This window comes from Thamnophis elegans, chromosome 7 (genome assembly GCF_009769535.1).
Source record: "Thamnophis elegans isolate rThaEle1 chromosome 7, rThaEle1.pri, whole genome shotgun sequence".
In the NCBI taxonomy this organism is placed as follows: Eukaryota; Metazoa; Chordata; class Lepidosauria; order Squamata; family Colubridae; genus Thamnophis; species Thamnophis elegans.
In genome coordinates, this window is record NC_045547.1 from 74,458,830 (window position 1) to 74,484,940 (window position 26,111).

Here is a 26,111-nt window from a genome sequence, read left to right on the forward strand (position 1 = left end):
TTAAGTAAATTGTTGCAGCTGTTGGGTGAATAACACCATTAAGCAAATCTGGCTTCACCCACTGATTTATCATAATCTGCCAGTCGTTCGCTAGGAGACGAGCAGCAAACAAATTAAACAAACAAATAAATAAAGTGGCAAATGGTGATCATGTGACCCGAGACACTGCAACAATCATAAATACATGCCGGTTGCCAAGCGCCTGAATTTTGATTGTGTGACTATGAGAATACTGCAACAGTCATAACTGCAAGGATCCACTGCAAGTCACTTTATTCAGTTATGTTGTAACTTAGAACGGTCACTAAAAAACCAAATGTAAGTCAAGTACTGACTGTACACAATATTTAAACCGTTCAATGCATCATTTTAAAAGTGACTATAGCTAAGTCATCTTTCTGCATTCCTTGACCATCAGATTTTGCAAGTATTCTAACTAAGCTCTTGTTCAACAGAGACTGGGAAGATATATGCAGCATTTCTGAATTTTATTTTTCCTCTACACCTATCTTTATCCAATAATAGAGGAAAAGACATCCATAGACCAATCTGTGGCTGTGACAAACTCTAGTCAAAATAGGATAGCAAAAATGACTGAATTTGGGCATTTTTTCCTGTAATTTAAAGATCAAATTTAAAAATTTAAAAATAAATATACTAAAGACCAAGGCATTTGATCTTTCTGTCTGACAAATAAAATTAACTACACTTAACATACATTAAATTTAGCTGTTTCCTTTGTTCTTTTTAAGTCTTCAATTTCTTCTGTTTACTATTCACCTTCTTCAACCACAAAAATATTGCCTAATTCCCTCTCCCCCCCCCCCCAAAAGTAAGCACAGCAGTTAGGTACCTACACTGTATAAACTGTACATATGACAGTCTGAAAAACCCACAAAACAAATGAGAATTTCTACATTGGGCATTCTGGGAGCAGCAAGAGGAACTCACCACTGGGCTGCCGCTGTTGGCTGAAGACGTGGATATCCATGGGAGAAAAGATGTTGGAATGTATTTCACGCAGGTTCTGTCCAGTGTATTTGTTGCAGGCCAGGATGGAGCGAGTCGTCCAATCTGTCCAATACAGCGTGTCACCAAATAACGTCAGAGCAAATGGATGTGGCAGGGATCCTTTAATCACAGCTTGCCTGGAAATAAAATAAAAAATGGATTGCGGCATAAATTATCTCCCTGAATGTAGAGAAGGCCAGCATTTTACATCCTTCTCGAACCTTCCCTGCCCACCCTCTTGAAATCAAGATAGAAGTGTGAAATTTGCAACCTGTATCTTTTCTCCTTGAAACAGCTGAGAAGCCTGATTGCCTTCCTTTTAATTAATTTTCAAGTAGAATATTAGCCCCGGAATGAACTGAAAGAGTTAATTCATGAGTCTGAGGGAACATTTCACCATTTAAGTCTTAACATTATTTTCAGAATATTAGCAATAGCACTTAGACTTACTGAATATACCACTTCAAAGTGCTTTTACAGTCCTCTCTAAGCAGTTTACAGAGACATCTTATTGCTCCCAACAATCTGGGTCCTCATTTTACCAACCTCGGAAGGATGGAAGGTTAAGTCAACCGTGAGCCTGCTGAGATTCGAACTGCCAAATTGCAGGCAGCCAGCAGGCAGCAGAAGTAGCCTGCACTATTGCATTCTAGCCACTGCGCCACCACAGAATTAAAAGAGTTAATTAAAAGATTTAATTCATGAGCCTGATGAAACATTTCACCATTTAAGTCTTAAAAAATGTGTTTAATATAATTTGTACAGATCAAGTAGACACAGTAATTCTTTAACGGGACCAGAGAGGGCATCTGTTGGCTTGCAATGTCATGAGACTGCAGAACCTAATCAGGACGACAAGCTTTTTTCCCACCACAATATAAATTAATTCTCACAAGCACACTGTGTCCGCCACAGGAGGATTTCCCAGAATGGGTTCAAAAAACAGACTTCTAGACCACTCAAAAGCAAGCTCCGTTCAGCAAACTGTTTGCATTAGATAATGTTGTCCTCAACTTAACATCCAGAATTTCCATCACTAAGAAAGGAGGTTGTTAAGTGAGTTGCACCCACTTTTATCATTTTTTTTTGCCCTGGTTGTTAAATGAATAAATGCAGTTGTGTTAAATGAATCAGGCCATCATTACACGAGTCCAGTTTCTCCCATTCAGGGTGTTCAAAGATTGCAAATTGTGATCATGTGACCTCAGGATGCTGCAACCATCATAAATACATGCCCAGTTGCCAAGTGCCCGAATTTTGATCACATAACTATGGCTTTGCTGCAATGATTGTAAGTGACAACCAGTCACAAGTCACTTTTTTCAGTGCCACTATAATTTCAAAAAATTGCTAAACCAATGATTGTAAGCCGAGGACTATTTGGATATACAGAAAAGATGATGGCCATTAGAACAGGCATATTCAATTGTCCTGGAAAGAAATCATGCTGGGTGTAACACTGTGTTTTAAAAGGGAAAATGATTATCAGCGTTTAGGAATGAGATTCTGATGGAGATCATTGAATTAGATTTCAAGAAATATTTAAGATTTCACCCAGTCAAACTCTTTTTCCCTTCCATTTTAGTAACTGCACAAATTGTACGGATGCTTATTTGCAAATAAACCTTGCTGAGTTCTGAATTTAAGTCTGTGCAACAATGTGCCTGAAATGATGGTATTTCAGACACATTTTAATGCTAAGAACTTGCTACAGTCTTGTATTTATAAGCCAGCTGTGGAATGGAGTGGAATGGAATAAACATAAGGGACCTTGAGGTCTTCTGCTCAGGCCGGAAACCTTATACTATTTCAGACAAATGGTTATCCAACATCTTCTTAAAAACTTCCAGTGTTGGAGGCATTCACAACTTCTGGAGTCAAGTTGTTTCAGTGATTAATTGTTCTAACTGTCAGGAAATTTGTCCTTAGTTCTAAGTTGCTTCTCTCATTGATTAGTTTCCATCCATTGCTTCTTGTCCTGCCCTCTGGTGCTTTGGAGAATAGCCTTCTTTGTGGCAACCCCTGAGAAATTGGAACACTGCTATCATGTCACCCCGAGTCCTTCTTTTCATTAACCTAGACATACCCAGTTCCTGCAACCGTTCTTCATATGTTTTAGCCTTCAGTTTTAATATTAATAGAAAAACATGGACTAATGCTAAACGTAACTGAAATAACCAGTTATTAATCTTAAATGCTCTATGAGTTAGGAATACAGAATACTTTTAAAACTTCTTTATTTAAATTTTGTTTAGCATTACATTCTATTGAACTTTTTAAAAAATGTTATTTTAAAAAATATAAATCCCTACTGTTGTTGTATCTCTAAATATAAGTTTTAATTTTTCTCCTCTCAAACACTAATTTGTTCTAATCAGAAATAACTGAGTGCAAATATTCAGAAAGAGTTTGCCAGTAAATGGTGAGCCGCTCCTAAAATTTTATTCTGTCCTCCAACATACAGTACAGAGAATGCAAAAACACTCATCACATTAGGAAGAATGTTTCTCCAGAGACTATAAAGTGAATTTAATTTCCACCAGGAATACGTTAACTATTCATTAGGGTTGTTCCTGCAAGGTGAAATGAGGATTAATTGATTCCTCTTCTTTAGCAGGCAAACATAAGCCCTGCATTTCAGTCCTTCTGGAATTCAGTATTGTCAAACAACTATTTGAAAAATGCACTTGTTCTCCCCGAGAAAAAGAAAACTTTGACAAAGCAAATCCCGTGTCCTAAGTTCATGACTTCTTTTTCAGTCACTATTCTGATACTTCTCTTTTCTTATGGGAAATTAGATTACTGCATATCATTTCTGTTGAATTATGGCTCCATTGCAGCAAATAAATAAGTAGGTCCCATTTTAATGTCTGGCTATTGTACAAATTATCTATGGAAGTGATGGCTAACCTTTTTCTAAAGGCATGCCAAAATTGTGTGCGCATGATCGCCCCCCCCCCCAACATGGGGTGAGTTTTTGCTCTCCCTAGGCTACAGAGGCTTTCCTGAAGCTGGAGAGGGCGAAAATGGCCTCCCCCAGCCCTACAGAAGGCCAAAAATCAGCTGACCGGGGCACGCATGCGCGCTGGAGCTGAGGGCTGCCACATCAGCAAATATGGCTCTGCGTGCCACCTGTGGCACGTGTGCCATAGGTTCGCCATCATGGATCTATGGGGAAGAACTATCACTGATTCAATCCTATTGTAGTAGCTATGGATTTACAGCCATCCAGAACCCAGGGTGTTCCATCTTTAGCCTTGGATGGAATAGCAATAGCAACAATACTTAAGATTTAACAACACACTCTGGGCAGTTGACAAATGTCAGCAAATTGCCCCCAACAATCTGGGTCCTCATTTTACCGACCTTGGAAGGATAGAGGGCTAAGACAATCTCAGGACTGAATGCCAGACGGTGGGAAGAGTTACCCCATCAGGGCACAGTTCCCCCATTCAAGAATGCTGCTTGATTTGGATGTACTGCTGGATTTACAACTAATGAGCAGGTTGCAGCTGCCAGGAAAACCTTTGCAAACTTTGCCTGGTGTATCAGTTGCATTCCTTCCTAGATCAGGAGCCATCAGGCCCTATGTTGCTTCAAGACTTGACTATTGCAATGTGGTCTGTATGGGGTTTCACTTTAAGACCACTGAGCAACTGGTCCGAAATGAAGTGGTGTGGGCAGAAATTGGTGCGCCTTGGTATGCCCATGTAACTATCTCTGCTTCCTAAGTTGAACTGGTTTTTAATATGTTTCTCAATGCAATTCAAGATGCTATTAATGACCTATGGAGTTCTAGATTGCCTGTGGCCTGGTGACTTGAGAGACCATTCTATCTCATGAGGCTTCAGCCAAGCCTGTTTGATCCAACAGCATTGGGTCACTCCAGATCCCTTCAGTAAAGCAATGTCTCCTCTTGGGAGCCTAGAAACACGTCTTCTCTGTCATGTTTCCTGCCCTCTGGAACGAGGTTCCCCCATGTGGTTACCGCCCTCTTGCCATTCTAGAAAGCTTTAAAGACCTGGCTGCTCTCCCAGGCCTTGGGGGTTGAATAAATTAAGTTAAATAAATCCATGCATTCATGCATACAGCCTGAACTTTTAAGTCATTGTACAATTTTCCACAAAGCCAGGAAATGAAAAGAACCATTAAAATAGAAGACTATTTTGCTGAAACACGTAAATGCAAGCATTTCAGGGGAGACCTCACAAAATCGGTCACAACTGCCCAACCTTTTGTATCCTATGCAAGAACTGAGTTGTAAAGCAAAATATGGTAGCCTGCATTCTGGAATTACAAAGCTAATAAAAGGGCTGGGATTTATTTGCAAATAATGTTTCAGGAACAAAGAAGTCTTTTCTTCCTTTGTTTCTTGGTCCTCTCAAGTCTCTTTTCCTTCCTCCTCAAGCTGTTCCTTAAAATTCTGCAATTTGTGCATCAGTGTTTATATCACACTTAGTGTGTGGCCATATCTAGATGGCCCTAGTTAAGTAGCACCCTGCTTAGTCATCGCACAGAACTTGGATCCAGACCTGAAGAGACATTGTCACAAATATGCAGGAACTGTTACCTAAAGGAGCAAGAGCATTTTTTTTAAAGTCCAGAGACTCAAGATAGTATTAAAAAGTGGCTCAGGAAATGCCTTCCAAATTAACTGGAGGAGGTGCATGAGACTTGCAAAATTCTCTCACTATAGCCAAATGAAATAGTTTTAGTCCTCCTGTGCTGTTGACTTCCTGGTCTGCCTTACCCAGAAAGAATCCCTCTGAGGATTTTAAGATTATTAGCTAGACTGGGAACTCAAAAACAACATTCTGAAAGAAGACACTGATTCATTCATTGTTAACTGAACTGCATTAATTTCTCTAGGACAAGGGTGTCAAACTCAAGACCCGTGGGCAGGAACTGACCCACAAGGTGTTTAGATCTGGCCCACAGGGTTGCCCTGTAAACAGTGAAGGATCAGTCCACGGTGCCTCTGCCGGTGAAAACAGAGCTCGGGAAGGCTGTAGGTGACCCCCCTCAGCTCCATTTACACTGGCAAAGGGTTGCAGGCACTGTTCCCTCTAAGGTTTGCGGCTGCGCGGCCGTGTACGTGGCAAGAAAACACCGCACAGCGGTTTCTAACTGCTGCGCAGTGATTTCTGTCACAGGCTCCGGAAGCTGAGGGGCCTCAGAAAATCTAGGATTAACACGGGCGTGGGGACGGCGGCAGGAGCTTACGCAGCACAGCCAATCTCCTAGGTCCTCCTAGGCGCCGGCTGCGCCGCTCATTACCGTCAGTCGCCCCGTGTTCAGCAAAGAAAACGTGGGGAAGTCCTTTGCAGGCGGCTAGAACTGGCTAGATTTGTTCTGATGAGCACGGAGCGACTGATGGTAGTTTGCACCGGCCGCGGCCTCTCAAACTAGTGTCAGTCGCCCCGTGTTCAGCAAAGCAAGCCCGGGGAGGTCCTTTGTGGGCGGCCAATCCTAGCCATTTGCGCCCGGCGCTGCAGCTGAAGTGAACCCCCAAAGCCCCCGCTGCCACCAAAATCTCTGCTGCCGCCTCCTCCTCCTCCTCCAACAGCACTGCCAGATTTGCCACCCGACACTGAGGCTGAGGTGAAGCCGCCAAAGCTCCTGCTGGCACCCCCGCCCGTGGCAGTGGTGCCTCCCCCTCCACACGGAGCACCTGAGCTGGGCCCCGTGTTATCCCTCCCCCTCCTCCTCCGCTGTGCTTTTGAGGCTGCGGGAGCCAGTAGGATGGCGGCGGAGGGGGCGGGAGCAGGAAAAAAAGGCCTCATGCCTTCTCAGAAGCATGGTGGAGGAGGAGGAGGAGGCAGCAGGGTGCTCCACAGGGAGGGGAAGGCACCGCTGCTGCTGCCATGGGCAGGGGTGTCAGTGGGAGCTTTGGCGGCTTCACCTCAGCCACAACGCCAGGCAGCAAATGTGGTGGTGCTGTTGGAGGAGGAGGAGGAGGCGGCAGCAGTTATTCTGATGGTGGCAGGGGCTCGTCGGCATCTTCAGTGACAGCCATGCCCCCAGTGAAAAAACCAAAGATGGAGCAGATCCACGCAGATGACATTGCTGCAACATGACTGGAGGAGGAATTCTGGGAGTTGAAGTCCAAAAGTCTTAAAGCTGTTAGGTTTGAAGACCCCTGGGTTTTTTTTCTAAAAGGATTAGGGGTACAAGGATCTTGTAACAACAGCTTTAAGACTTGCGTGCTTCAAATGCCAGACTTTCTGAGCCAACATTTTGGTTGCTAAGCAGGAGCGTTGTTAAGTGATATTGATATTATATAACACTTTTAATTAAGCGGGTACCTTGAATAAACATAACTTTGAGTTTCAAATAATACTGATTTCGTTGTTGTCTTAGGTGACATCTGTGAAAAAATTCAGATGCTCAGGCATAAAAATGTGCTGCTCAAACACTATACTTTTCTGCTCACACTGAAAAAAAATTAGAGGGAACATTGGTTGCAGGAGGCCATCACAGCCAAAAACAGAGTTTGGGAGTCCATTTTTGCTATCAAAACACTTGGGGCACCATATGCGCCCCCAACACAACTGACCACCCCCACCCTGGCCATGCCCACTCCAGCCTCCTGAGGTCAAACACAACCGTGATGTGGCCCTCAATGGAATTGAGTTTGACACCCCTGCTCTTGGAAGAACTTGGCACCAAACTATCTGGTGACCTGTGACTTAGAAAATCAGGAATACCTTAATCCAGGATCTCCAACCCCCAGTCCATGGACCAGCATTGGTCCACAGCATGCCAGAAACCGGGCCGCGCAAACAAGCAAAGCCCCATTCATGGGATGCAGGTAGCATGGGAAACCACGCCTCCTCCGGTTCATGGGAAATGGTTTTCTAATGGTTCTGGCTATTTCCTCAAAGGTTGGTTTCAGGGAATGACAAAGAAGGATCTCAGGTATTCAGTTCTTGTAAACTAGTGATCCTCACGGGTCTGATGGAGGGGTCCTTTTCTACTGCCCAATAATGGGGGAGATGCCGTTGTGAGAACAAGATCTTATATCTCATGTTATTTCATGTGCACATAAAGTCTATGAGACAAGTTCACCTATAGGGAATCAAGATGCAGTTGGCATTTCTTTCTTTGGTTCATGTTTGGTCAGCAATAGGTTAGGTTCAAAAATTGTCAGGCACAAGCAATGAGACCCACATATGAAGAATTCAAATTTGCCGCTTTATTATATTCTGCCTATTATATAGGAAGGTCCCCAGATGGCCAGCTTCAACTTGGGAACAGATATATAAGGCTCTGTGGAATTTAATGAGGGTCAGTTCTGGATCTCTTGTAGCTGGGGAAGAACTCAAGGCTAATTCTGCATTTGAGAACTCTCCCCCCCCCCCCGCCCTGTTGGTGTTTCCCAACAAAAATTGAGACTTGGCACAGGTAAGATAGAACTGATCCTGATCAGAGATCAAGTGTCCTTTGGAAACAGATTTCAGTCTCTTTTGGATGAATTAGTAGTAGTACTTTGGAATCAAGTTTGTTTTCATTTCCTGTCTCTAATCATCATATTAAAATGTATAAAATTACCATTAAATTATAAAAAATAATTTAAAATCAAAGTTTTAAAATTGTAACGTTCACAGGACTTTTGGATCCAGCTTTGCACTTGGAGGCTCAGGTGGTGGCTCAGATTAAGCTAGTGTAACAATTTTTTTTCTTTACCAATGAGGCCCAACTTTTCCACCAACTTGGCCAATTGAGGCATGACTTGTTTAAAACCAAATTAACATGCTATGTATGAGGCAACCACTCTGAAAAACAATCTTGGGAAAGCGCAGCTGACTTAGAATACAAGACCAAGGAAGCTGGAACTGCATACAGGCAGAATCATATTACAAGGATGACTTTGGTTAACATGTTCTTTGTGGACATTATTCCAAGTTTGGTGAAACTTCAGAGCTTAAACAGTTTGTGTCTGGGGACAGTTTAGGAACCCCATCATCTTGTGCCAACATGATTTTGTTTTAAAACGATGAAGAGGTCGTTTCTTCCTTTGTCCCTAACAAAGGGGGCACCATTGGTGAATACAAAATAATCAGAGTCAAGTGAAGGGGGAAATATCTATACATAAAATGACGTTGAGAAAAATCAGGATGAAAAACAAGGATGGTAGAACTTTTGCTACAGCCTATTTCTATCTGTTGAGTCAAATGCCATCACCAGATTCATAAAAGTTGCATAAGGCTTAGCATGATTAACCCCTTCTTGGCAACATAACTCAAGAGTCACGTTACTGCGTTTTTAATTTTTCCTACATTTTGAGGCTATACTGAAATGTATTTCTTCCAAGCATCTTCATTTGTTCAGATATGCAACTTGGAAGGGATGTCCAGAAGATGCACTAACCATTGGTTGACTGGATCCAGGTCACCACTACACTTAAGAAAGAGATTGTCTTAAACAGATTCTTCCATTAGTCAGGAAAGTTTAAACTACTGTTTTGCTTCACTAATGAAAAAAATGACTATTTCTGGAGACAGTATTTCCTGTATGAGTGTTTTACTGTCTGAAAGGCTTGTAATAAAGCCCTTAATCTCATACATTAACCAGGCAAAAATCCAATATTTGAAAGAGATTTGGACTGGGATCTAAGAAATAATTCCAGAGTATCTTACTGAAGTGCATAAGCCACTCTTTACCAGGTATCTGCCAACTGATCAAGGGCTTAGCTGAAAAAAAAAAGATGAAATAAGATTCTAAAATCAGAATTCTTCCTTTTCCTATGACTTAACTGAATTTACTCCACTGTTTTTCCGCATTCTCCCGTTAACTCCCAGGAACTTCTTTGAATTAAACATGTAACTATCCATTTATAGAATGAATCATCCTGGTTCTTTATAACCCTGGCAATTACAATCATTAATTATAACTAATCTGTACTTTTGATATGGCTATTAATTCAGAAAAAGCACGGATTGCATTAGAATATTTATTTCCGACCAAACTTGAGACGTATAGTGTTTTACTGTTTGGTAGAGAGACAATAGAATGTGAGAATCCAACTAGATAAACCAGCCTTAGAATCGGCAATAGTGATATTGAAGTGGCAGACAGCCTCTTTAGGCTCAACCATCAACAGTGAAGGAAAAAGCAGTCAAGAAACATGCTGGAGATTGAGCACTTCATAGGGCAGCCATGAAGGCTTTGGAAGAAATATTCAATTGCTGAGATGTGTACAGGTGGACCTCGACTTACAACAGTTCATTTAGTGACCAATCCAGGTTACAACGGCACTGAAAAAAGTGACTTAACGACCCTTTTTCACACTTACAACCTTTGTAGTATCCCCATGGTCATGTGATCAACATTCAGATGCTTGGCATTTGGTTCATACTTATGACCGTTGTTGCTGTGTCCCAAGGAAACATGCGATCCCCTTTGGCTACCTTCTGACAAGCAAAATCAATGGGGAAGCCAGGTTCACTTAACAACTATATCACTAAATTATCAACTGCAATGATTCACTTACCAACTGTGCCAAGAAAAGTCGTGTAATGGGGCAACAACCCACTTAACCAATGTATTACTTAGCAGAACTTTGGGGCTCAATTGTGATCGTAAGTCGAAGACTACCTTGTATCTACCTACAAAAACCAGAACAATGCAAGCCATGATATTCTCTCTCACAATCTACAGGAGTGAGCATTGGACTTTAAAGAAGCAGAAGAGGAAGAATATTGAAGACTCTGAACTTTGATGTTGGAAGACAATCCCAAGAATATCACGGACAGCCAAGGAAACAAACAATGCTAGAACAAATCAGCCCAAAGCTCTCTCCTGAGGCATAAATGATAGGTTCAAATCACCCTATTGTGGAAACTTTATGTTCTCTGGAAAAGGCTTTAAAGCTGGGAAACATGGAATGATTGAGAAGAAGAGGACAACCAGCACGAAGATGGCTAGGATTCAGTTAGAGTTCAGTTCAGTGGATGGGGATGGGGATGCAGTTGGAAAAGTTGAAAGACCACTTAGGTAACCACGGAGAAAATCTACATGGTAGCTAAGCATTGACAATGACTTCATGGCACATAATCAACCATTACTTAATATATAGAAGCACTTAATATAAAGCAAACAATGTTAACTTATTACAATGGTAGATCGAAATGGATTCCATGCTTCTGAACTCACCACCATTGTACAGAAAAAAACAAACAGGGCCCTAGCCATCACATCAGCATTTTGGAACAGAACACGCATGATATTTCCGATGTGTGTACTTGGGTGTCTGGGAAAAACTACCTTGTCACAACTTCACACAATTCCTCTAGAGTAAGAACAGAAGCAGCTGCATAATCTGCAGAGGCAAACTTTGCCACCACGAACCTGAGACATTCAAAATCCCAATGCAAGAATGGAAATGGTAATACCAGACAAGATGCATCTACATTTTATCGCAGTCCAAATAGTAGCCCAGTGCCAGGATTTTGATATCATTATTAGCTAAAAAGTTGCCAATACGACTTCTATAATAGTTGTCTTGCAGCATCCAAACCCAAAAATTCTTGGTCAAGATAATCTGATCTGATGGCGAACTATTGTGTAAAATTATGGAGCTTGGCTTCTTATCTAGATAGACTGAAAATTAGACCAGAGGAACCAAAAGTCTCCAAGGCAAATCCCATTTGAGGGATCCGGAATTATATTTTCCATCCAGATTATACCTTTTCATTCACACAGTTGTAAAAATGCACAAAAGTCTTCATGTAGACACTTCAATAAATAATTACCTCTTAATATAATTCACATATAATTCTTTACATTCAGTCTTTACATTAAGTACGGTCTTTTACATTAAGTCTTTGACATGTTTTTAATATAGTCAGGTCCTAAAAAGGACTGAAAACTATATAATATATAGTATATTTAGTTGTAGAGGAAAAAAGTACTTTTCCTGGCACTGAATTTAGATACTCAAGCCATTGGGCTATTGCCCAGAGTGACCTCAAAGAATTTTTTTTTAAATTGTTGTTCCGAAAAACCAGGCCACATTTATCCAGTGGTTCTTAGGAGCTCACTTGGGGGGAAAAAATCAACAAACATAAATAACCACAGTGAATCCAGTAAGTATATTTGGGTGACTCCAACAGACAATTAAAAATAAAAAAAGATCAGTGACACAAACCAACTGAACAAAACCACAGATGAGCCAAAAGGGCGTTGGTACTTACCTGATACGCCTCTTCTCATAGTGGGGGGAGGAGTATCCAGAATGGGTTGACCTTGTCCTCTCATGATTGGATGAGTCAGATAAGCTCTTTGGGCAACGCCCCCTGGCCAGCAGGACCTCCCATATTTGACGAAGAGCTCCATCCGACTTGTTGCACCATTCACTCCAGACTCTTAATTCAGTTCTTAGCTTTTATCGTCTTCAACATCAATATTTATATAACTTCATAAAACAATGAACATAAAACTTAGTTGTACAAACATAGACAGGGAGGGACTGGATACTCCTCCCCCCACTATGAGAAGAGGCGTATCAGGTAAGTACCAACGCTCTTTCTCCATAGTGAGGGGGGAGGAGTATCCAGAATGGGACATACCAAAGCCTGCATGTCCCTAGGAAGGGAGACCCATGAGGCCCCATGTCCCCCGCTCATGCCAGTTGAGGCGTGGGCCCCGCCCTGTGAACCACCTGCAACACCCTGCATCCAAAGAGGCTTCTGCTGAGGCAAAAGAGTATAGTTCCTAGCAAAGGGAGAGGGGAAAGCCCACGTGGCTGCTCTGCAGATTCCTGCCAGGGCTGTCTGCGGACGTGATGAGCCGGGGTCTTGAGGCCGTTAGAGACTGGATGCGGGCTAACAAGCTTGTACTCAACCCGGAAAAGACCGAGTGGCTGTTGTGTTTCCCTCCCAATAATTTGGTTAGCGTTCCACCACTCAGGCTGGGGGGCCAAATTTTACACCCCTCAGACAGGGTTCGCAACTTGGGAGTCCTCCTGGACCCACAGCTGACCTTTGAACACCATCTGTCGGCTGTGACCAGGGGGGCATTCGCCCAGGTTCGCCTGGTGCGCCCCTACCTGAATCGGGAGGCCCTCACAACAGTCACTCGCGCCCTCGTGACCTTTAGGCTGGAATACTGCAACGTGCTCTACATGGGGCTGCCCTTGAAGAGCATCCGGCGACTTCAGCTAGTCCAGAACGCGGCCGCGCGAGTGATTGTGGGTGCACCTCGGTTCACCCACATAACACCTATCCTCCGCGAGCTGCGCTGGCTACCTGTTGATCTCCGTGTGCGCTTCAAGGTGCTTCTTACCACCTATAAAGCCCTTCATGGTAGTGGATCTGGGTACTTGAGAGACCGCCTCCTGCCGATTACCTCCTCGAGACCGATTAGATCTCATAGATTAGGCCTCCTCCGAGTGCCATCTGCCAGCCAGTGCCGGCTGGCCACTACGCGGAGGAGAGCCTTTTCAGTGGCAGCTCCGACCCTCTGGAACGATCTCCCCGTGGAGATTTGTACCCTCACCACCCTTCAGACCTTCCGCATAGCCCTCAAGAGCTGGCTATCCCGCCAGGCCTGGGGGTAAAGATTTGATCCGCCCCCACCCGAATGTTGAATGAATGTTGTTTATTTTTTAATTATGTGTTATGTTATATGTCACTGTTTGTATCCCCTCCCTATAAGTTGTTAGCCGCCCTGAGTCCCCTCAGGGAAAAGGGCGGCCTATAAATAAACTTATTCCTATTCCTATTCCCAGGCCCTGGACGTGGCTGCGCTCCGCGTGGAGTGAGCTGTGATATGATTGGTGTCTGTAAGCCCTGGGATTGGTATGCAGTGACAACGCAGGTTCGCAACCACCTGCCTATTGTGGTGGAAGTCATCTTGATACCCAGGCCCCTATTTGGAAGGAGACAAACAGAGCTTCGGATTTCGTTTAGCCTGGTTCTCCTGAGGTAATCCTCAGAGCCCTCCTTATGCCCAGAGAGTGCCACTTCTTTCCCAACGGGTGGGAAGAGTCTGGACAGAAGTTGGGCAAATCAGTTCCTGGGTTTGGTGGAAGCAAGGGCCCACCCTGGGGATGAAGGACGTAACCCCACTCTGTCTTGGTGGAAGAAGCAGAGATCCTCCCTGGTGGACAGAGCTTGCAGTTCGTATATCTGCCTGGCGGAAGAGATGGCCACCAGAAAGGCCACCGTGAGAATCAGGAACTTAAGGGAAACTGTTCGTAAAGGCTCAAATGGAGCACCTATTGGAGCGTCCCCTACCCTGTGTAAGTCCCAGGAATGGTACCTGAACGCTGTGTGCGGTTTGGGGTTGGAAGCCCCCTTGAGGAATTGCCTAACCATAGGATGGTGAGTCAAGCTCTGGTCCCTGCCACGCAGGAGAACTGGCGAGATGGCTGAAATCTGTCTCCTAATTGTGTTAGAAGCTAACCCTCTGTCCCGGCCTGCCTGGAGGAGGTCCAGAATCTGAGGCACTGAGGCCTGGCTAGGATTGTGCTCCAGGGAATTACACCATGAGGCAGAGGCCCGCCACATGGAGCCATAGATACGCTCTGTGGAGGGTGTGCGGGCAGTCTGGATAGTCTGCATCACCCTGGGGGGAAGAGGTCTTTCTCCAGGATGCTCCGCTCAAGAGCTAAGCAGTCAGCTGGAGCCATTGAAGGCCTGGGTGCTCCAGCGACCCCTGGTTAAGGGATATCCCCTCCTGGGGGATTCTCCATGGCCTCTCCACTGAAAGCGACTGGAGATCTGCAACCACAGCCTCCGGGGCCAGTGAGGCGCCAACAGAACTCCTTCCGCCCCCTCCCGAAGGGTTTCCCATATGAACCTGGGGATCAGGGGTAAGGGAGGAAGGCATACCGACAACCCCTGGGCCAGGGGCTTCGTAGGTCGTCTGCCCCTTCTGCCCCCCCCGCATGTCTGGTACCTGGAGAAGAACCTCGGGAGCTGAGTGTTGAGGGGCGTGGCGAATAAGTCGACCTCCGGGCGTACGAAGCACTCCGCCAGCTCCTTGAAGATTGTTGGCTGCAGCTTCCGCTCCAAATTGTCCCCTTGGTCCGGCTGAGCCAGTCGGCTCAGATGTTTCCCACCCCTGCTATATGTTCTGCCCTCAGCGAATGTTGTCTAAATTCATAGGCTATCTGAGGTGCTTCTGCGATCTCTCATAGTCGGACATCCCATTCTGAGTTTGTGGTGGGTTCTGGCATGGGGACCAGCCTGTCTGACCCTTTTTCCCCCGGCCATAAGGGTGCTATGATTCTATGGCTAGGATTAGCGCAGAGATATTCTGAATGTAAACACAGACGGAGTTTAATGGGCGGCCACTAGAGTGCGTGTAAAGATGAAGTGAGGGAAGCTAAGCTCACAATAAAGGCCTGCCACAAAGGTAAAATAATAATAATAATAATAATAAGAACCACCACAACAATAATAATAATAAAATAAAATAAAATCCCGCCTGATAAAACCAAGAAAGATTAAGGAAACGATTGGTCCCTTGCTGGGAGAAAGTGGCCCGAAGCTGACAAGCAGCAGGGGTAAAGCAGAACTATTTAACTCGTGCTTGGCATCTGTCTTTACCCGAAGGGATAAACAATCCAACCTATCAAGAACAGCGCCCCAAATTCAGATAGGGACCCAAGATGAGATAGGGAAGAAATGGTAGCCTGTCTATCTTAGGCAAAGTCCAATTCCCAGGACCAGGTGGGTTACACCCCAGGGATCTGAAGGAACTGGCGGACGAGATCTCCAAACAACTGAAACTATATCTATCAGAGATCCTGGAGTACCGGAGAACCACTATAGAATTGCTGATGTGATTCCCCCCTTTCAGAAAGAGAGAAAAACAGCTCAAGAGCCCAAAGCCAACATGGGTTTGTCAAAAACAGATCAGACCAGACTAGCCATATTGCCTTCTTAGATACGGTGACAACCCTAGTGGACCATAGGAATGCCATTGATATAGTTAACTTGGTCTTCAGCAAGTCCTGATAAGGTAGACCATAACCTACTACTAGATAAAGTAGAAGAATGTGGGTTAGACATAGTCCCACCAGATGGCTTGGTAACTGGTTGACCAACCACACACACCTGTACTCCTCAATGGAACTGCCTCTTCATGGAGGGAAGAATGCAGTGAGTGCCCCAAGGCTCTGTGTTGAGCCCAGTACTCTTCAACATCTTCATCAGTGATTTGAATGAGGGTGTTAGGTGTGTAAGCTAACAGTTGGGTTAGCAAAATATATGCCATGATAGTAGTACTGTTTCTTTAAGAACTGCTGTTATCTCAAGCGGTCATAAGAAGGAGCCGGTATGCCGGTTAGCTCTCTGTTTGTTAAATGCTGATCGGTGGTGGTGGTGGTGGACTCATCAGGTTTGCAGATGACCCCAAGCTGGCAGGAATAGCCAACACTTCAGAATACAGGCTAAAGATACAGAAGGATCTTGATACCCTTGAATATTGGGCACTGCCTAGGAAAATGAGATTCAATGAAGTAAGGTTCTACCTTTAGGCAACGAAGGTGAAGTGCACAGGTACAGAATACCTTGCTCCATAGTAGTAACTGTGAAGGGGATCTTGGAGTCTTAGTGGACAACCCTTTAATATGAGCCAGCAGTGTGCAACAGCTGCCAGAAAACCCAACACAGTTTTTGGCTGCATAAACAGAGGAATAGAATCAAGCTCCCGTGAAGTGTTCCTCCCACTTTATAAGGCCTTGGAAAGGCCACAATTGGAATTCTGCATTCAGTTTGGTCACCATGATGTAGAAGGGATGTGGAGGCTCTAGGGAGAGTGCAGAGAAGAGCAACAGAGGATATCAGGGGACTGGAGGCTAAAGCCTATGAAGAACGGTTGCAGGAATTGGGTAGGTCTAGTTTATTGAAAGGAAGGACTAGGGGAGACGTGATAGCAGTGTTCCAATATCTCAGGGGTTGCCACAGGGAAGAGGCAGCCTGATTATCCTCCAAGGCACCTGAGTGCAGAACTAGAAGCAATGGGTGGAAACTAATCAAGGAGAGAAGCAACTTAGAACTGAGGAGGAATTTCCTGACAGTTAGAACAATTAATCAGTGGAACAACCTGCCTCCAGACGTTGTGAATGCCCCAACAATGGAAGCTTTTTAAGCAGCTGTTGGATAGCTACTTGTCTGAAAAGGTATAGGGTCTCCTGCCCAGGCAGGGGGGTTGGCCTAGAAGACCTGCAAGGTCCCTTCCCCCTCTGCTATTGTATTGCATAGTATTGTATTGCATTGCATTTGCTCTTTGCCTAGTCACCCCCACCCTTGGAAGGCCTTGGGGGAGGGGGGTAATCTCTAACCTGATTGGAGGTTCTTCTGTCTCCCCCTAGGAGCTGCAGCCTTTAGCAGCCAGGCTGATTATTCCCCCCCAATCTGTGTTTTCCAGGCTGCCGGCTTGGGCCACGTGGGGCCCCTCCTCCCCCTTCTTTCCAAATGGCTCTGCAGGGCAATTGCATAGCCCCGCCCTCAGAACTTAGCCACAAAAAAAACAGCTTTTGCTAAGAGGCCAGCCTACTTCTCAGGGTCTTCTCGCCCCTCCCCCCTCCTTCTCCTACTCAAAGGAGAACGCTCTTAAGGGGGAAGCAAGAATTAGCCAGAGAGCTAACCGGCATGCCGGCTCCTTCTTATGACCGCTTGAGATAACAGAAACCAACTGAACAAAACCACAGAGGAGCCAAAGACAGGGATTTCATAACTATGAGAAAAAACTACCCTAGCTGCAATTTGTAATGGTGCAGTTTTATTGTGTATTCTACATGTGGTCAGATTCAATTAGAAGACCATATTGTGAGTAATCCTTACTCAGGGAAGGGGAGGGACAATACAGGTAGTCCTAAAGTTACAGTCACAATTGAGCCCAAAATTTATGTTCCAAAGTGAGAAATTTATTAAGTGTGTTTTGCCCCCCTTTACGACTTTTCTTGCCACATTTGTTAAGTGAATCACTGCAGTTGTTAAATTAGTAATATGGTTGTTAAATGAATCTGGCTTCCCCATTGACTTTGCTTGTCAGAAAAGGGGATCACATGACTCAGGACCGTCATAAATATGAGTCAGCTGTCAAGCATGCAAATGTAATTCTTGTGACCGTGGGGATGTTACAGTGATCATAAGTGTGAAAAATGGTCATAAGTCACTTTCTTCAATAACATTGTAGTTCCGAACGGTCATTAAATGAACTGTTGTAAATCGAGGACTACCTGTATTGATAGGGACCATTTGTTAAGCCAAACGTTTCTTTTTCCTTTCTGCTATAGATTCAGACTACTAAATGACTGAAAATTATACCATTCAAAGATATGCCATACTTGTAAATGTTTCTATATTTCAGTGCACTTTAAACAAATGACTTCATAAATATTTCAAGTAGTTTTGAATAGCTGCATAATTTTCCCACACTTAATATTCACTATCATAATTTACTCCCAGTTGAAAGAAATCCACACAGCATGCAAAATAAACAAAAACAAACAAAATTAAAAGTAAGCATTAATCAGTCATTCTTCTTTTAAATGCCAGCTTTTCTTGTTAAAAGCCATTCTCAAAAGCAGGAATATCCCAATACTAAAATCCAAGCCAATCAATGGGCATAAAATGACATCTCTCTTCTCATTTATCTGTGCACAGAAACATTTTGCAAAATAAAACCATCCTTCCAAAAACATAAGAATACACACCTTGCCAGTAATTCTAATAGTGAGGACTCTTGAGAGAATAATTTCATTCTCATTTGATTTTATTTGAATCAAACAAATTTAAGAAATTTCCTTTGGAAATTCTTAGAAAATTAGCTCTCCTCACTTTTCTGTAGATAAAAACACAATATGCTTCTAAATCAAGATATCTGAAATTTAACAAAATAAAACAAAAGCAGAGAAATCATGGGCAATGGTTGGCTTGTATTACAGACAGTCCTCGTCTAACAATCTGTTGCTTAGCAACTATTCAAACCTACGATGGAGCCCCAAAAAGGTATTTAGAACCCGATTCTGAAGTTCCAAAGGCCACAACCTAAGACCACATTTGGGTCTTCCCAAATTCCAGCTGGCTCAGGAATGCTGGGAGTTGAAGTCCACAGGCAGTAAAGAAGTTATGGTTGCCCATCCCGGCTTTAAGATTATAATTCAAGGCTCAATTACCACAATGCAAGTCGAGGGCTGCCTTTTCCATTTGTCTAAGATTAAAAACCCAGGTTTCCTTTAACATCTTAATTCATACCTATGTGTCCCGTCCAGATTTGATCTGTGAATGAAGTTCAGTTTGGCATCTGCCCAGTACAGCTTCTGTTCTTCATAATCCAAGGTTAATCCATTTGGCCAATAAATATCTGCATTGATGATAACTGAACGGCTTGAACCATCCATCCCAGCCCGTTCTATCTTTGGCATTTCTCCCCAGTCCGTCCAGTACATGAACCTGAGAATTAAAAAACAAAAAAATAAATTGGGAGAAATAGGTTAAGTGCACTCCTTCCTCCCCCCCCCCCCAATACACTATAAGCATCTTCCAAAAGAAGCAAAATATCAATTAACTACATTGCTTGTTATCTCTGTTCTTGATCTGAGTTGGATAATGGGGCTAGTCTGTGAGGTCCTAGACTTACAACCATTCGTTTAGTGACCATCCAGAATTACAACAGCACTGGAAAAAGTGACTTATGACCTGTCATTGCACTTATGACCATTGCAGCATCTCCACAGTTGGATGATCAAAATTTGGATACTTGGCAAATGGCATGTTATTTATGAATTGCAGAGTCCCAAGGTCATGTGATCGCTATTTGCAAACCTTCCCAACTTGTCCCAACAAGCAAAATCAACGGGAGAAGCTAGACTTGCTTAACGATTGCATGATTCACTTAAAAACAGCAGTGGTTTTCTTAACAACCATAACAAAAAGAAAATTCGGTGTAGCCCACTTAACCCCCAACTCGCTTGGCAATGGAAATTCTGATCTCAATTATGTCCATAAGCCGAGGATTCCCTGTAAATTTCTGACATCATTTGGGATTATATCTCTCTTGGGTAGGGCTGTTTTTTGCTTTTGTTTTAATTATCTCTGATATCCTCAGAAAAACAAGGGTGGGGGAAGTTCCCCTTCCAACAAACAAAACCCATACCCAGGAAGGCAGAAGGATCAGCCTTCAATCATGGTCAAAAGAAGCAATGCTTGAAAAAAAGGAACTCTAAAGACAAATTCTCTTGTGAAGAAACGATTTGGAAGTCCTGCCGATGGCATTGTTCACAGAGGCTGCTAAATGTAGCACTAATTCTAGACTTGGTTTCGCAAAAGACTGGAATTACCTGTCATGCAAAAAAAAAAGCACTTTGGGAACAGAAACAGTAATAACAGTAACTATGGGAGGGATCTTGAAGCCTTAGTGGACCACCAAATCAATTACATATGAGCCAACAGTGTGCAACAGCAGCCAAAAAAGCCAATGCAATCCTAAATTGCATTAACAGAGGGATACAATCAAGATCAAGTGAGATACTAATACCACTACTGCACCCAGTTTTGGTCACCACACTATAAAAAAAAGATATTGAGACTCTAGAAAGTGTGTGGAGAAGAGCAACCAAGATGATTAGGGGACTGGAGGCTAAAACATACAATGAACGGATGCAGGAACTGGGCATGGCTAGTCTAGTGAAGAGAAGGACCAGGGGAGGCATGATAGCAGTCTTCCAATATTTGAGGGGCTGCCACAGAGAGGAGGGATCAAGCTATTTCCTAAAGCATCTGAAGGCCAGAGAAGAACTAATGGATATAAACTGAACAAGGAGAGATTCAACCTAGAAATAAGGAGAAATTTCCTGACAGTGAAAAAAAAATTAACCAGTAGAACAGAAGTTGCCTCCAGAAGTTGTGGAAGTTTCATCACTGGAGACTTTTAAGAGACTGGACTGCCATCTGTCAGAAATGGTGTAGGGTCTCCTGCTTGGGAGGAAGGGGGCAGGTTGGATTAAATGATCTACAAAATGTTCTACAAGCTCCCTTTCAATTGTTAACCTGATCTGAACACAATGACCACAGCTCTTCCAGAGGGACCACGCCAACGCGAAACCTTATGAAACCGTCAGACTGCATTTAAACATGCAAAACTTATCTTGGTTCTATTTCTTGGCTGATGTTGGGATGCTTACTGCAGCCTGCACAGAAACACATACCAACATCTGTGGCCTGAATTTACCAAGCAAGTTATACGTAATCCCTACAGGCAGTCCTCGACTTATGACTACAATTGAGCGCACAATTTCTATTGGTGAGCGAGACATTTAAGTGAATTTTGCCCTATTTTAAGACTTTCCTTGCCACAATTGTTAAGTGAATCACTGCAGCTGTTAAGTTAGGAACACAGTTGTTAAGTGAATCTGTATTCCCCATTGACTTTGCTTGTCAGAAGGTGGCAAAAGATAATCGCACAGGCCTGGGACACTGCAACCGTCATAAATACGAGTCTGTTGCCAAGAGTCTGAATTTTGATCACTTGACCATGGGGATGCTGCAATGGTGTTTAAGGTGAAAAATGGTTATGTCACTTTTTTAGTGCCATAGTAACTTTCAATGGTCACTAAATGGATAGTTGTAAGCCAGGGATGACCTGTAATATGTAATAGTGCATAGTTTTTAAGATGCTTTCTGTCCTATCTCCTCCTTGCTCCAAACTAAAAGGCTTCAAGTATAGCAGGCCTTCTTTGTCATGGGAGGAATTGTGAATTCACTTATTTGTTTGTTTATTAAATTTATATTGCCGCCTATCCGCCCATGGCGACTCAAGACAGCTTACACAATTTAAAACCACATAAAAAACAATAAAACTAATAAAAGAATTAGATAAATTAATATAATGAAATCACACCCACCCCACCTCTGACCCGCTAGCGACAGCCGATCACACAAGCCATTTAATGGGCTCCATCCTGCTCTGGGTTCCCCAGGCCCGCTGGCAGAACCAGGTCTTCAGCGCCTTCCGGAAGAGAGCTAGAGTGGGGGGCCGTTCTAATTTCAGGGGGGGGGGATGATGTTCCAAAGAGAGGGAGCCACCACACAGAAGGCCCTTCTTCTGGGTCCCACCAGGTGTATCTCTCTCAGGGATGGGACCTGCAACATTCACTGCCTCCCCGAGAGTGTGCAGAGAGTGAGAATTGACAAACTGTGACGAGTGGGCTCCTTGGCTGCTAACTCTTAGTAGCAAAGAGTTTATAGGATTATGTTTCTACAGCTGCAAAGCTATTTTTACTGTAAATATATCTGAGCTAAATTGATTTCAACGCTTTTGTGCAACTTTAACCCTTTGCTCATTTTTTATTCGTTTTGATCATGCTTGGGGGATGTTTTATACACTTTTGTTTTCTTTCTCTATGACATGCTTTTTCACGTGAGGCAACCAGAATTCTATTCAGCATGTCTTTTTTTCCATGAAAAAAAAAAACAACTCTCATTTTATGCACAATTGGAATAAAGAACAGATACTCTTAACAATCTCCTGTCAAAGGCTATCCAGCGAGGTGGCAATTCAGTGTGCCACTTAGGCATTTCTTCAGGAAATAATTGAGTTTTGCACATATTGTTAAATTTCCGAGAATGATCATTTGGATTCTAATTCAGAAGCAAAGGTGACTTACAACACATCGATGCACTACCCACATCAACTCCTGCAAAACTGAAATGAAATTCAGTGAGAGAATTTCTCATTGTTCTTTGTGTTTACTCTGAGTTACATATGCCTAGGGAATCTGCTCGAAAAGCAAGAGCTTTAGATAATAATTCTGACATATGTAGTTAGCAGATTATATTATGATTCAACTTTCAAACTCACAAAATGTATTTTTTTTTTAAAAAAAAAAAAACACAAAATACATTTGAATTTAATTAGCTTGACATTTCACCTGCCAAGACTTTTCAGTGTCAAAGTGACAACAAGGTGAAGATGTACTGAGAAGAAATTGGGGAAAGCTGAGAATATGTTACTAATGAGCTGTTGGGCAACACTTAAATGATCATTTTCAAGGAAGACTTTAAATCCTATAGCCCACACTAGGTTTTATGATTAAAACCATGAGAACAGCTAACCTTGCCGTGAAGCAAAACAATGTATTTGCAATCAAAAATGTTCATCTCTCTCTCAAAAAAAGGAGGCACCTCTTCACAGAGTATATCTGGTATGTCTTTTAAAAAGATGAAGAGGACTGTTACAGAATACTTGTCTTTTGATCATTCTTGGCAAAGAAATCCACACTCTCACAAAGACATTTGACATCTGGGATAGGTTAAGGAGAACAGGTAGTTGACACACGTTGGTCAACTTTTAAGGTCATTCCACATACAAGGATAAACAAAAAGTTATAACATACCTGTGACCACTTCACAGCCATTTTAAGAGCTCCCACTCCCCGCCCCCCAAGTAGGAGAAGCCCAAAAGCTCTGCCTGTTTTAAAGGGGTTAGCATAGGTGCATCAAGCCTTTCAAAGGCCAATTTCCCCGTACCAAGGGTTTTAAGGAGCATCTTAGGTGCCTTGCCTCTTCGAAAGGCTTATGGCAGGGGTGAAATCCAACAGGTTCTGGAGAACCAGTAGTGGAAATTTTGAGTAGTTTGGAGAACCAGAAAATACCACCTCTGGTTGGCCCCAGAGTGGGGTGGGAACGGATATTTTGCAGTATCCTTCCCCTGCCACACCCACCAAGCCACGTCCACAGAATTGGTAGTAAAAAGATTTGCATTTCACCACTGGCTTATGGTAGTACCTTCTCCACTAATAACAAGTCATGGCCACAGCCGCTGGTGGCCCAAAACAAGCCTTGTGAAATCATGAGCATTTACTCTACTTATTCTTTTACTTAGCATTCCTAGAAGAGAGGGATAGGCATGGTCTGAAACAAAAATGGAAGTTCCAGAGTTGCTCAAAACATTCCATCCTCCGCCAAACAAAAGGGTTTTGTGCACCCTACTCCTGTTATTCTTCCTACTGTTAAGTATAAATACTGTTAATTTATACTGACTTGGATCTTTCCAGGATTGTCGACTGAGCATGCTCCAAAAAAGTCAAGATGGCAATTGCAAGGGGGCCATGCACATGAACAGTTCTGCCTGTTCATGTGCATGGCTCCCTCATCCTTTAGTTTTGTTATGGCCCGCCAGCAACCAGCAGAGCTAGCGGCAGACTCTAACAGTAGGGAGGCTGGGGAGGAACATGGGCCGTTTCTGGAGTCTGGGGAAGGCTTTGATGAGGGCTCTGCTTTGGAGGCAGTGATGGGGCAAGGGCCATCCGACAGTTATCAGCTGTCTTTGGGGTCAAAGATCAGTAGGGCAGAAGAACAGCTGAAGCCTGTTCATGATGTGTGCATGCACAGAGCTGCAAGGAGAAGGGAAACAGCTAAGTAACAAGGGCTGACTTGGGAGAAAAGGCACAGGTGGACGGTGAATGGTCCCTCCCAGAGGGAATAAAGAGGAGCGAAAGGGGAGGGAAGTTTGCAAGAGAAAATTAGTTCAATTCATGAGGATGAAGATCTGTTCCTGACTTCTTGCCAAGTAATTGCTGCTACAGTGTGGCGTTTGGAAGATATCGGCCTGGAAATTCTCCAAGCCTGATAAAGGTTGTGAAATCTCAAGAAAGACTGTTTGCCTGGATTTTGCTGGAGAGGAATTCCCTTTAATGTAAATAAAAGAGTTTTTATCGGGACGAGGTGTCTGCTTCATGATCTTGGGAAGCCTAGGTCAGAACAAGTTTGCCTAATTTTTACTTACCAGGCTGCAGTTATGGTGATTCATGAATCTATGCATAAAAATGCTAATGCAATTGAGCTTGAATCGTTTAACTTCTTATTCTTGGATGCTGGAAAATTAAGATTTTTTCTTAAAGCATATTTCATAAAAATAAAGTTCCGCCCTCAAGTCTGAATCACACATGGAAATGGGTTGCCACTACTTCCTTCTAGTACCTTCCTTGAACTTCCCAGCCTAGCCAAAACCCTCATGGTATACAAGTAAGATTTCCTGGGAAGACAGCCTTTATTATGCCTTAATTAAAGTTTTGAAACAATGATGCAGCAGAGCATCAGTTTGGACATACCCTCTTTGCTCAGAAGTCTCTACCCCATAAAGAAATGGACCTACCCTCTTACAGGATCTAATGCAATCGCTCTGGGTTGATCCAATTCTTGCCAGAATAAAACCTTTCGCAAAGATCCATCCAAATTGGAAACTTCGATCCGGTTCGTTTCAGAATCCGTCCAGTACAGTTTTTCACCCAGCCAATCACAAGCTAGCCCATCAGGTGACAAGAGCCCAGAAATGACAATGTTTTGCACACTTCCGGATTGATTGAATTCTGTGCATTTAATGGCTTCTTCGCTGACGTCGCTCCAGTATATCAAACCGTGCATGAAGACGAAGTCCAGCGCAGCAGCATCTTCCAAGCCACCCACCACAATCGTAGCATTCTCGGTCACATCCGCAGCATCCACCAGCCGAAGATCACGCCGATTTGCGTAAAGCAACAGTGGAGATGCTTTGGAGAAAGAGAAACACGTTATGTAGTCAAGCATGATATGAAGATTTCAGTCATTTAAAATACCTCTAATCATCAGTAAGTTTAATTTTGAATATTAATCTTTCCAGATGAACATTCATCTAAAAACACTGTAATTTACACGTTTCACTCTTGCACTATAAAAAGTCTGCAAATAACCCCCCTCCCCCCAATATGATTTAGTTGACTTGACACCAAGGACGATCACAGTGTCAAGGTGTAATTCATTTAGCAGTGTTCCAGCACCATTTGTAACACAGTATGCCTCACTTAACACAGAGTTAACCATCTTTTAAAAAGGTCTTAAAACAGGATGAGACAGATTTAGAGGGAAACATCTCTCAAAAAAGAGAAACTCCATGCAGACCGAATGCGTGTGGACTTTCTGCTCATTACTGTTCAGGTGAGAAAACTTCAGAATAGTTAAATCTGCATTCGCACAGCATATTAAGATATGGGCTATTCTCAGCAAGAGGTTTATTTGCTTACAGCCTAGAGTGATACGTAATTCTAGAAATTTTAGGGTACAAGCCTTGGTGAATGACATAATGTCATGTCACCAGGACTTGTTCAA

General features: G+C 43.2%; 1 protein-coding gene across 2 annotated transcripts in view; it reads right to left on the minus strand.

The window, feature by feature from the left end:
* The window catches only part of LRP6 (LDL receptor related protein 6), an 83,851-nt gene that overhangs the window by 49,325 nt on the left and 8,415 nt on the right, over nt 1-26,111 (minus strand). For both annotated transcript variants that reach the window (XM_032220791.1, XM_032220789.1), the window contains exons 2-4: nt 25,123-25,516; nt 19,224-19,421; nt 952-1,148 (exon numbers count right to left, since the gene is read on the minus strand). In XM_032220791.1, the coding sequence (XP_032076682.1) occupies nt 952-1,148; nt 19,224-19,421; nt 25,123-25,516 (789 nt within the window). The remainder of the gene's footprint in view (nt 1-951; nt 1,149-19,223; nt 19,422-25,122; nt 25,517-26,111) is intronic.